The sequence below is a fragment of the Rissa tridactyla genome, chromosome 1 (genome assembly GCF_028500815.1).
Source record: "Rissa tridactyla isolate bRisTri1 chromosome 1, bRisTri1.patW.cur.20221130, whole genome shotgun sequence".
NCBI lineage: Eukaryota > Metazoa > Chordata > Aves > Charadriiformes > Laridae > Rissa > Rissa tridactyla.
The window spans coordinates 132,910,393-132,923,344 of record NC_071466.1 but is presented as its reverse complement, the minus strand read 5'-3'; the positions used below and the strand labels follow the sequence as shown (position 1 = coordinate 132,923,344).

Sequence of the window (12,952 nt, the reverse complement as noted above, 5' to 3'; positions counted from 1 at the left end):
TCTAGTTTACAAACTAAAAAGCATGCCTGCGTGTTGCAGAGCTGTCTGATATGCAGAACCAAATTGGATTGAAGTCACAGGCTCAAAGAGGCTTGCTGTGGCTGTTGACTCTACTAAAGCTGATGTCAGAAATAGGATGAAAAAGTGGTAGTAGCTGTGAATGGGGAGGTGTGTGCAGTGGAGGCAGTGGGATGGACATCCAGGAAGCAGTTAGAGGTGTGAGATCATGTGAAGAGTTTGGAAAAAGACACTTTCAGTGACGTGTAGATGCACAAAGCTTGTGATTCCCCATTCAAAGCATTAAATTACTTCCTCTATGTAAACTATGCCAAAGTTAAAATCCAGGTTCCTAACCTTGAGGCTTCTTTCAGTGCTTATTTTTTGGTTTGTATAAATGTAGTTCTATAGCAATGAGATTAGAGACAAAGATGAGTTAGTAGCAGCAGGACACTGAATATCTTACCAGTTAGTGCTGGAGGAGGTTAACATGGGTGGGTTTTTTTATTGTTGCACTATTTTTTCTGTAACTGAATTGCATAGGCTTTCTTGTATTTTCTCAGTGGCTTGTTTTGCCGATCAGTCATAAGAATGAGGTGCATTTTGTGATTTCATAGTTTCATTAAAAATAAAAACACAAGAGATCACTAAATTGCATGTAATGCAGGTCATTAAATACTGCATAAATCTTAGATTTCAATTTGAGAAAGTTTTTAAACATTTTTGTTGCACGCATTTTTTTTCAGAGGAGCATACCGTAAGTATTCCTAAAATTCTAGAGAACTGCTTAAGTAAGATACTTTGGTAGTCCTGCCTGCAGATTGTGCTGTATGCTAAAGAGGGGTCCGGAAAGCATATAAAAATCCTTAATCAGGTGTGCAAGGGAAAAGGAAGAGCTCGGCTTTGACAGTCGATATGTTTCTGAACATGTGAGCAGCATACAAGACAGTTGCCTGAAAACTTCTCTGTACAGCCTCAGAACACAAACCTGCTTTTGCTTTATATCTTATTTCCAACAGTTAACAATTGCCAGTGCTTGGAGATGGCCAAAACCATAAACAGTATGTGTGAGGAAAAAATAAATCTTTCTTGTCCTGGTAGATATCTGATAAAATCCTGAACCATAACTTTTGCTTTTCTTAATCTTAATTTGGAATGGAAAGGTTTAGGAGTATGTGTGGAGTCAGAGTGATATGAGCAAGGGAATTCAGATTCCAAGATCAGAAGTCATCACCATGATTCAGTTTGACTCTCTCATCCTTTTGACCTCTGTAAGCAGACTAAAAAATTTCTCAAAATTCTGTACCACGCTGTCTTTCTAAGCTGCCCACTTTTGCCATACAAGGCAAAACTACCAAGCTTTTTAGTAGGCTCTTAAAATTTTTTATTTACTTGTAGGAAGTTGCAATTTAATAGTAAAAACAAAACAAAATCTTCTAATTTTTCAGTCGTTGAATCTTGTTATGGCCTTTCAGAGGGTCAGAAAGCTCTTTGCTATCAAACGTTGCATAATGAAGTATTCTGTCGTGTAACATACCTGTTCTGGGGCCTTTTATCTTTTACTTTAGACACTTAAAGTCTTCATTTTGGAAATACAGATTTCCCTGCAACTTTTTTGCCTCTACGGTTGCAGTTTTAAACAATTTTTAATAACAATTACCCATTCATAATGTCATTGGACACAACACTGGCAACAGTCCCCCCTGCTGTGCCAGCTTATGTAGAAAGCAGAAGTAGTTGGAGCTTCTAAGTATACAAAAATATAGAAAACAAGAATACAGGAAAATACTGTCATCTTATTTTTGTTTGGTTATAAAGGACTTAGTATCTTTTTGTGTTCAGGTCACGCTGAAATCATGATGAAGGCATGATCTGTTACCTGCATTACTCAGTTGTCTTGCTCATTAGCTTTCCTGAGTATACAATACAAACATTTATTGATTATTTCTTGCTCTGTTTTTTTTTTTGTTTTGTTTGGGGTTTTTGTTGTTTAAGTGTTTTTTTTTTTTTTCCATAACTTTTTGGGATCATCTGATCGGAGACGCTTTATAGATTTTGAAGACATTGTATTCCTTGTTACTGTGATACTTTATCCTGAATTTCCCCTAAGTTGTGGTTTGTTTATTTCTGTTTTGATTTCTTTTGTATGCAGGTAATTCTGAATTGTTCAGCCCTGCAAAGCTTACTACACTTGCTAAGCAGCCCAAAAGAATCTATCAAAAAGGAAGCATGCTGGACAATATCTAATATAACAGCTGGAAACAGAGCCCAGATCCAGGTAACCTTTTCAACTATGATCAATAATCTTTGTCTTGCAGGCTAGAAGAAACACACATCAGATGATGCACTCTTTGTGTGTAAAGGGCATATTTGTATGTATGTATATCACAGATATATAATTACATATAAGCAGAAGTATATTATAGGCTCTGTGGATAATTAGAATATTTCAATGGCCCAGACATCTCTCAAATTCAAATGAAAATAGTTTAATTTTATAATCATCTACAGATCATAAGGGGTGAAGAGATGATCATACTAGAGAATGACTAAATGAGGCTAAGCTCAAGAAAACCTTTTAAATAGTTTGCTTCATGCCTTTGACAATCACTAAGATGCAGAAATTCTTAAGTAAGAAAGGAGTAAGCTACAAACTTTGAGAATCAAATAACTTTACAAATTTCTTAATTTCACCAGCAGATATGGATACCTGCATTGTGAAATACTTTCTTTATTCCTGTTTATATTTTCTTAGAATTCCTGATATAGGCAGTTGTGCTTAGCCAAATCTAGGATCACTTTTTATTAAACTGAACAATAATGGAGGATATCTTAATGTACTGTGTTGGCATTTGTTCTTCCTGTTTGTACCAAATTTTGTAACCCTTTCATGCTAAGCGATAGCACACAGAAGCAAATGAAAGTCTCACTCCCTTGTGTCAGTCTTTACACTTAGGCCTCCAAAAGACCACATCTTGTTCTGAGTCTGGACTTAGTGTCAGCCATCAGGAAGAAGTCCCAGGACTTGTGTCCAGGTGGTATAAATGAGAGACTGACCATCTCTTCCTCAAAGAAAATTTTTTCTTTGACTAGATAAAAGAGAAACTGCTAAATTTTCCCCAGCTGCCCCCTCAATTTTTAAGAACAGCTATACTAGGGAATTTTTTTGCTTAGCTTTCTAGGTCAATTCCTCCTTCTTTCTCTTTATGAGAAGTGATGGAAAAACAGATTATAGTGAAACCAGGCTTCACCTGATAAATATGCAAGGTTCCTATCAGGGCAGTTAAATGAAAGTCTCCTCATATAAATCAAATGTAATTCTTCTGAAGTTATGTTTCTCAGTGCTCTTCTCCCTCACCAGATACAGAGAGTATTTTCAGAGATTGCAGAGGATGCATGGAAGTCCAGTTGGAGATATCTGTTCTATGAGGAACAGAAATAAATAGAAACATTAGGCATTAGAAATATTTGTCTAGCTCATTAGTAACCAGGCAGAAACAATGTACGTTTGCACAGAAAGTAAACGAAATCCCATAATACATTGGCAAAAGTGGCCAAGGAGTACTACTTTTCTTCCATATCCTTTTCCTTGGAAGGCAGCCTCACACTTGCTAGTCTTATATCTGATGGCTCTGGATTATTCTTTGTGTGTGATCAGAATGAGCGTCAAGTGGTTAACCCTCTTCACCCAAGGCGTGGAATTACTTCTCTTTTTGCAGAAGACTTGCAGAAGATTGTAGAAAGGCTGCATGAGGAAAAGCAGATGGCACTTGCAATCTTTTGGTTATACATTCTCCCTTAGAAAGAACATTCAGCTGCTGAAGGGGCAGCGTAAAGTCTTAATACCTTGAATGAGGTCTTCATCTTCATCTTGGAAAGCATGGGAAATAATACTGTTGTGGAAGATAACTCAATCTCTGCTAAGCTTCCTGGAATTATGAGCGAGTGCTCATGTAACTTCAGAGATACTTATGTTAGGACGTGAGTAGGCAAGAAGACCAAACTTACAAAGGCGGAAAGCTGTGTAGGTCCTTCTTATCTGATGTAAGGATGTGACTAAGATGGCAGTGGAACTGTGAGCTAAGAAATCTCCCACAGTTGTATTTGCTCCGTCTATCAAGATTTTACTTTTACCACCGAAGATAGTGGTTTTTTGTCAGAGAGAGAATGATACGGTAACTTAATCTAACCTTGGTAGAGGTCCCAGAATTTTGATTCCGTCTTTATTGTGGCTTGTGTGTTAATCTGTGGATTAGTTGAATTTCTAACAAAGAGTACTGTGTAAAATCAGCAACTGTACCACAGTTTTTTCCTGTGTCAGCAATTGTAATTGCTGTGCAATTAGCAGTGCAGAAAAAGCAGTTTCTGCTGCTTGTACTAAGGTAAAAATGTTTTTGCCTTTGCTTTTCTTGCAGTGAAGAATCTTTTGGCTGCTTTATCCCTGCTGGTATCACCTTCGAAACAGGGAGGGGCAGTATTTTCTCTCTAGAAGGCCATTTCTGCTTTTCCTGGGAAGTCTAAGAGTATTTTCTGGGGAACAATCCAGCCCAATATATTTTCTTAACTTTGTGGTTTCTCCCAAGTCTGTCGGACAGTTGCTTCAGGATGCACAATCATATAGGAATGTTGCAGACTTAAGAAAAAGAAGAGCTTGAGAAAATCAGATATCCATACAAGTCATTCCATAAAGAAATAAGTAGCGTAAGTGTCAATAGAAAGTAAAGCTTGTTATCAGAGTATTTTTTTCAAAACTTCAGGATCTCTATTTTCATATTCCCTATCTGCTGAAGAGACAGTTGCGAAGAGTCCTAGAGGTAACTAAAATTCTAGTGCACCAGAAACTATTTCAATAGTGTATTCACTTCTGTGACTTCTACATAAGTATTCACTGTACTATGTCATCCTGTTCAAATGAAGGAGTAAGTAAGTGCCTGTCCTTGTTGGCACAGTGTTCTTACGTCTGGTATCCACTACTTGGACATGTAAAAGTAGGGCTTTAGGTGGAGAGTCTTAGCTATACCCTTGGTAATCCTCTGTCTTCTAAACTGTTGGCACATCTTTATTTGAAAACAAGTAAGGATAAAATAGTCTCTCCTCTGTTAAAACAAAATTTGTCTAATCTAGCTAAACAAATTTGCTAGGTACATCTCTGTGTGTATGTGTTTAGTAGTTTTTAATGGGTTTGGGGTGTCTTATCACCAGTTTAGATCAGCCCCCTTTCTACTGAGAAGAGACTAGAATTGCTTTGTGACTTGGAAAGGTGAGGCAGGAAGGCAGGGAGAGGAAAACTATTGCACCTTCCTTTCTAGCAGGTGATTCTTTAGAACTACAACAAAAAACCCTTAACTCTGCATAGAGAAATAGTTGTTGTGGTTGTGTGGGTAGAAGCTTGCTTTCTTAGAATTTTTGCATCAGGAAGAAAACACAGTGTCAACCAAATCACCAAAATACACGTGGACTTAAAAGAAACCAGCTTAAAGCAGCTGCCTTATGTCACAGACAAGGTTGGAAGCAGAGAAAAAATGTGAGAAGCAGCTTCTCAAAAGTGAAAGCTATAGTTCATGTAAGAATCCCTCAGGCCCCCATTAAGAGTAACTGAGCTGCCTTCAAACTCTGAGCACACATAGAGTTGAATGCTGAGTGCCCTAAGTGCACACCCAATTTAACCTATACCGGCAGTTATAAAAATGAGATTAAAAAAATAGTGTTTCTGATTCTGAGCAGGAGGTAACTGTCCTGGTAGTTGTGACATATTGCAAATGATGCCCATTGTGAGGTTTAGATTTTTGGAACTGCAGAAGGAGGCCTGTTAGAGGAAAGTTGTGAAGTAAAGGACATTGGAGAATGTTAACAACATGCTTGATTAGAGATCTTGAGGCCACTGTTTCTTGGAAGTAAAATTGGCAATTGCAGGTGTAATTACAATTATTACCTTGTGTTGAAAGGAAAGTCTCATCACAGATGTGTAACAAATTCCAGAAAGGCTCTAATTCTTTAGTTTCTAGTCTCAACCTGGAGAATATCATGTGAGAGACAAGGTGTGATGAAACCTCCTTTCAGCTCCAGAGCTGGTATGTCTGCTTTTGTCAGAAAACCTCTTCTCTGAGGTATTACTTCAGACAACTCCTACTCAGTGTAAAAATCACTGTAAACATTCCAGCTGAAAAACACTTTGAAATAATTAACGATGTTGGAAGATGATCATATGCTAAAATGGAGACTAAAAGCCTAGTCTTTTTTCAATAGCTGTGAGGACAATAGGATAATGCCCATCTGGGAAGAATATCTGATTTAACTAAGTTCATGGACGAACCTATTTCATCTGTGAGTTGAGGTTTTATTTCTTTCTCTAAATTAATTTCACATTGCGATTAATTAAAACGTTACTTCTAGAGAATTGGTCTTCCTTACAGAAGGAATTCTAAAATACTAGATGCAGCTCTGAACTAAATAATTTATTTTCCTTTCTTCCCAGTCCCTCCAAGTTGCTTGGTAGTTCCTACTAGAGGTCATATACTGTATCCAGGTCTGTTCCAGGCTCTGTGATACTAATTGGATTTTGAACATGCACAATCTTTAACCAGATGTCAGATAAGAATAATTTCAGCATGTGGTACTTTTTTTTTTTTTCCCCTGAAAGTTAAATGTCTGCCGGGCATAGTAAACCATATTATTACAAATTGCCAGCTGATCTAACTAGTGTGTTGTTGCTCCAGAGCAGTTGGGTTATTAGAATACTATGGAAACTTTGGGTAATGCTCAAGTCATAATCTAGCAATCCCTTCTGCATACCAAGAAGAAAATGAAATATTTTGGTAAATCTAATAGGTGTTTTACCTAACCAATATTAACAGACAGAGCTATATTTAGTGTTGTTTAAGATTGCATTGGGTTACGCTCCCTCCATCCACCCACTCTAAAGTATAGAAATATAAAGTTAGAGGGAAGGACTTCTATATTCATTTCCACTTTCATACTGCCTACACTGCTGTTTGGTAGCACACTCCAAAGGCTTTCACTGCCATTTCTAAAAGATAAGAGAGCAGTCTATCACCATTTGAGATGCACTCAAACACAATCAAGCTAACAAATCTAGTGTTAAGGTAATACAAGTTAACATGCATGAAATGTGTGAAAGTAAGTGCTGAACTTTCTTTTGTAGCTAATGTTAAAGCATAGGAGGTTTGGGTTTTTTCCCCACCAAAGGTGGAAGTGAAAGCCTTTCAGAGTGTGTTATCAACAGTACCTAGGCAACAGAAAAGCATGGTGGAATACAGCAGTCTTTCCCCTCTTTATTTCTGTGCTTGTAAGGTATGGGTTGGATGTGTGTATCCTGATGCAGTCGTGATTGTCACTAAGTATAGTTTTTGTTTGTTAATTTCCTAGTTTGTATACAGCTTTGCTGTACTTCAGTGGATAGCTTCCCCAGTCAGGGAGAAGGGGAACTACATCTTCCTGGGAGTCAGAAGGAGAACTGCACAACTGAAGCTAAATCCTGACTGTCGACCCTTCTGAAGGGTATGAAAGGCTATCACATACCTCAGGAAATGTTCTGTGTCTAACTTCGCAACCTGTTGAAAAGCCATGAAAGGCAGTACATCAGACACAATCTTCCATATCTGACAGTGAAGACATCATAGGAGTTCTCTCCTCTTGACAGGTTAAGAAACTTATCACTTCTTTTCTAATATACCTTAAATTCTCACAAGAACATCTGGAAACCTGAATCTGGGTAAGCACAGTAGCAACAGGACCTGTGCCATATTTTTCCTCCTTTAGGGTTTCCTTTCCTTGCTGAAATATGACAAGGGCAAGTGTAGCAAATGATACGTTGCCTGTCAGTTTTAAAAACTCTGGAATGAAATACATTTTTTACAGATTAGGGTAAAGATAAAAGCTAAGAATTGTCAGAGGCTCGTCTCCAAAAAGACCACAGTAACGCTGGGGACATGGAAAACAAATGACATGATTCACACAGAGTCGGGGTTTACACAGGCAAACTGTGTATCAGATTACTTAAATATAAAGTGTTTGGCTTATGCCATAGTTTGCACAAGTGTGCATTATACTGCAGGTTCTTCTCGACAGCATTAGCAACCTTCTGTAAACTGGTTAGAGGTTTGCTTTATACACAGTTTGGAGTACATAGGCGTAGATGTCTGTGTCAACAACGTTAAAAGTCCATTAGAACTGAGATCTGAAGTGCTTCCTTCCTGACTCTCGGATGGCAGTGGTTTTGTACTCATGGTATCATGTTAAGTAGCTTGGTCTTACAAATAATTTGCTATGTTATTTAAAAAGCAGTTGTAAATTGAATCAATAAACAAGGTAACTGGAACAACTGGAAGTTGAGAAGCCTCTATGAACTGAAATTTCCAGCCAGGAGGAAATCATAGCAGTAGGGCTGTATTCCCAGCTGCCAGCTAGGGTGGTGACTGTAATCTTGATTTGTTAAAGGTGATTAGAGAGTTTGTAGGAATAGGAAAACAGTCATGCTATAAGACTTGGTTGTTTTCACATTTCTGTAATCAATCATATGTAGATAAATGATGCCAACGCTTGCATGCTAAGTGTATATGTGTATTTTTGCATACTGTAAGTGATTTATTTGCGGGAACCCAAAGGAGGAGAAGAGAATTCAGTTGGTATCGACCAGCTCAAAATACTAAATTAATATACTACTGCTGAAGACCTGCTCCCTAACAGTGACTACAGTGTATTTAGATTCAACATCCATGCAGATGTAATAAAACTCTGAAAAATCACTTTTATCTAGCTTCACCCTTTAAAAATCAAATACTATAAAGTGAAAAAGATTGATTAAAATAAATAACAAGAACAGAATGTTTGTAAGAGACAGGCAACCCTCTTGGAGAGCCACAGCACAGTGATACCATCTATTTAAAAAAATAAAAACCAAAACACAAAAAAGTTGACACTTCAAAAGTAAGGGCCAGATTTCCTGAAGGACTAAGTATTACAACATAGTTCAATTTCAAATTAAATTTGAAAACTCAGATTTCAATTAAAAATCAATTTCAGTTTTCTGAAAGACTTGTAATTACAAGTCAAGATGGAGTTCTGTTCCAGCAAATACAAATGGATACAGTTGGGCAAAAATTTCAGTGTTAGTTTAATGTATTAAAGGATGGGCTTTGGATTACCTATTATGCAAAAAAGAGATTTCTAATGTATTTTGAAGACACCACCTCAGTGCCTTGTAGTAGCAGCCTAAAACGAATGTGAATATTAGAAATCATCAGGAAAGGGACCAAAAAAAAAACCAAACCAAAAGAGGAATCCTTATTCGTGTTCTAGTATAAATATTCAATGTTGCCCTCTATGTAGGTCTGTCTTCAGAGGATATGGTAGGAGTGTGAGGTAAGGACATAAAATGTCAACTGGATCCCATATGAGGAACAACTACATAGACTATGAGACAAGTGAGGGGAGATTTGGCTATAGAAACATGGGTGGCGTCTGAGAAGATGAACAAGGAATGATTCTTCTTTGTTTTTTGAGCAAGATCCTTGAAGGAAGAGGCGTCAGAGAAATGAGTGGGTGCTGCGTTTAGGACAAAAAGGCACGTATCTTTTCCTACAGGTGTAGCCAACTGGAACTCATTGCTGCAACTGAATACTTAAAAGGGAGAAAAATAAAAATAAACCTGACTAGGATTTACACTTTCCTGTGCATCTGCTGCTGGTTGCTGTTGGGAGCAGGATGTTAGTATGTTTTGTTCTGTTCTCACATGCAAGCACAACAGTAATTTGGATTGAAAAAACTCCGCACAAAACTGGTAAAAATGATACAGGTTTTGGAGTGTTTCTTAACATTTTGGTTACCTTGTTGCCCTCCTGTTACACTCCTTGAAAAATTCTGTTTACATGTAAAGGGCACAGATAAACCCAAGTGTTACAATGCATCAGCAGCTCAGAAAGAATGTTTAAGCATCCTTTACTTTATGGCACCTATGAGGCTGTTGCCCAGTATTTTCAGAATGGCCAAGGCACTTTTAATTTTTCAAGCAACAGTGGAACATTTGAACAGGTGACAAAGTGATATCTGCACTAGTTTGTACATCAGTCCTTAATTTACAACTTGATTTTCATTTCCTTTTTCTTTCACAAAGTTCTTGTTGAACTGAAATCCTTTAAGTGTGTTCATTTTGTTTGAAAGCTATGCTTACCATGAGCATTTTTATATGCACTATGTTACTTTAGTCTTCAACACGCTTCCATTTGTCAGGCACGCACAGTATAGTAATGCTAAAAAACTAAAGTAATTTGAATTAACACTTTCTAAGTCCTCAGAAATTTTAGGTACCTAATTCTGCCACAGCCCTTTAGGGTTTTGCTCTGCTTGAGGTTTGCTTTTCTTCAAGAAAAAAGCAAAACCAAATTCTATTCCAGTAGTTTACTATTTTATCACTTGGAAGGAATTTAACTGAAAGGGAGACATGGCCTGTTGCCACAATCGCTGTTGTTCTGATGTAAAATGTCATAGAGCTAGGAATCCTTAGACAGTCTAGTTTGCTTTCAAGAGTAACGGCTGTAGGCGAGGCTGCAAGATGTGAGGAGTCAATAATAGGTGCTGCTGGCACTTTCTCTCTATTAATGCTTTGTTGTCTCCACCCTTGTTGAGCTTAACTGGACTTTTAAAATCTAGTGAAGATATTAAAGTTAAAGGAAACTATTTTCTAACCCAGTTAATGTATTTTTTTAAAAACATCTAAGCTCTGAGAGTTTCAGCTGTCCACAGGCTGCTAGTTGAAAAACTTTGCTGTACTACGGAGGACGGTTAAGTACCTTTAACTGGGACTCATGTTAGGGTGAGGTAGTGACAACACTTACATTGCATGTTGAGCAGTAGGAAAAAAAAAAAAATACAATGACTGATAATCTGCTTCTCTCTTGAGCCAGCCTCTTTCAGTGAAGTACCTTATGAGAGGCTGCAGTTCATCGTGGTGTTTTGGGTAAAGATAGCCAACTTCACTGTAGAGCAGATAGTAAACAAACAGGGCCCATAGCCTTTCATACAATACAATAAGAAATAAAAATAAGTAGAATTAGAAATAAGAGGACTCACCCAAGACATGTGAGATCTGAATGCAGTTGCTTCTGAAAAGGTTCAAATGCACATTTCTCCACTCTGCGAAGAGTAATTTTACCCACTAGTCTTTGCACTGAAACAAAGAGTTCACAATTGAGTGAGCCAAAAGGAAAACAATAACAATTTTTAGTGATTCTCCCATTTGCTGCCCTCCTGTTGCTAGTTCCCTTTGTTCCCTACTATTTTGCAAGTTTAAATTGAAACGTTTTATGGTAACTTTTTTTTTTTTTGCATTAAAAAGGGTCAAAGTATGTTCTGCCTGTCAGCTAAGATGTGTTGACTTAGCTGCATACTATCGTGTGACGCTGATTTTAGTACTTACTAATGAAGTTGGTTTTAAAAAGACACTCTCTAAGGAAATAAATCTCATGTAAAAGATTTCTTTTGGGGAGAGGATTTAATAAGCAGTAATGAGATTTTTGACTTATTTGCTGTAATTGTAAAATACTAATGCCCTCACCTATCCTATCTTAGATATATATCAAGCTCTTTTGGTAGAAATAATTAATATCCTTTAACACACTGTTCTTATATGGGCTTCCACTTCAACAACACCGTTGTATAGCACTACCTGGACTCACATAAAATGTAAGTGTAGGCTGCCAAGTCCCCTTTCTCCTCTCCACCTGATGAGGACTGAAGTTCACGAGTGAAAACATGCATGCCCTCACTCTCTACATCCACACGCACATCCACAGATCTCTAGAATATCAGTGTGGGCTCTGTGCCCATCTGCTGTCCGTGGCTGGAGCCTGAGCTCTCTTAACTCGCTGTACTTGGCTCCTGCACACTGGCTAGTTCAGCTTGATTCTCACTAGCAAACAGACGCATACATTCGTCTCAAGCATCCCCAGGCTTGCAGACCCCTTGAGCACAGGCCCTCTCTCCATGCCCGCATCCTGGGCCTCCTACTTGCCACCTACTCCACCTTGCTAGCTAATTATGTACACTGCGATCCTCCACTCCCACCACCACATTTGGGGATAACGTAATTCCCCCCATCACATGGAGCTGGTGCCCAGGTATGTGTCCTGTGGCCTGCAGTCCTACTCCAGATGAGGTTCCAAGACCCTCACTCAACTTCACCCCAGTCCCGCTAGTAGCTGGCATCCAGGCACACAGGCCCTATGAACTGTAATCCTGCCTCAGTGGCTGATCCTGGGACCCTCACCTGCTCGAATTGCAGGGGCCCCTTCACCCAAAGTCTGACACCAGTTGCTGGCCCTGAATTCAAGTTTTCTGGGCACCCCAGAAACATGCTCTGTAGTCCATGTCTCCTCCACCTACTGATGCTGAGACCCCCAACCACTCCAGTAGCTGGCCTCACTAGACACGGGGATTTCTCCTGATGTCTGATCCAGTTCCTGGCCCAAATCCAGTCATCCCAATCTCCATTCACAGAATCATAGAATGTGTTGGGTTAGAAGGAACCTTTAAAGGTCATCTAGTCCAACCCCCCTGCAGTAAGCAGGGACATGTTTAACTAGATCAGATTGCTCAGAGCCTCATTAAGCCTGACCTTGAATGTCTCCAGGGGCCTCCACCACCTCTCTGGGCAACCTGTTCCAGTGTCTCACCACCCTTATTGTAAAGAACTTCTTCCTAATGTCTAATCTTAACCTACCCTGCTCTAGTTTAAAACCATTGCCCCTCGTCTTATTGCTACATGCCCTTGCAAACAGCCCCTCCCCAGCTTTCTTATAGGCACAGAATCACAGGATGGTAGGGGTTGGAAGAGACCTCTGGAGATCATCTAGTCCAACCCCCCTGTCAGAGCAGGGTCACCCAGAGCAGGTTGCACAGGAACGCGTCCAGGCGGGTTTTGAATGTCTCCAGAGATGGA

The 12,952-nt window shown here is 38.9% G+C and overlaps 1 protein-coding gene across 1 annotated transcript in view; it reads left to right on the top strand.

Moving 5' to 3' along the window:
• KPNA1 (karyopherin subunit alpha 1) overlaps positions 1–12,952 on the top strand; it is a 54,010-nt gene that overhangs the window by 33,870 nt on the left and 7,188 nt on the right. The window contains exon 11 of the mRNA XM_054188700.1: positions 2,150–2,275. Coding sequence (XP_054044675.1) covers positions 2,150–2,275 — 126 coding nt within the window. The remainder of the gene's footprint in view (positions 1–2,149; positions 2,276–12,952) is intronic.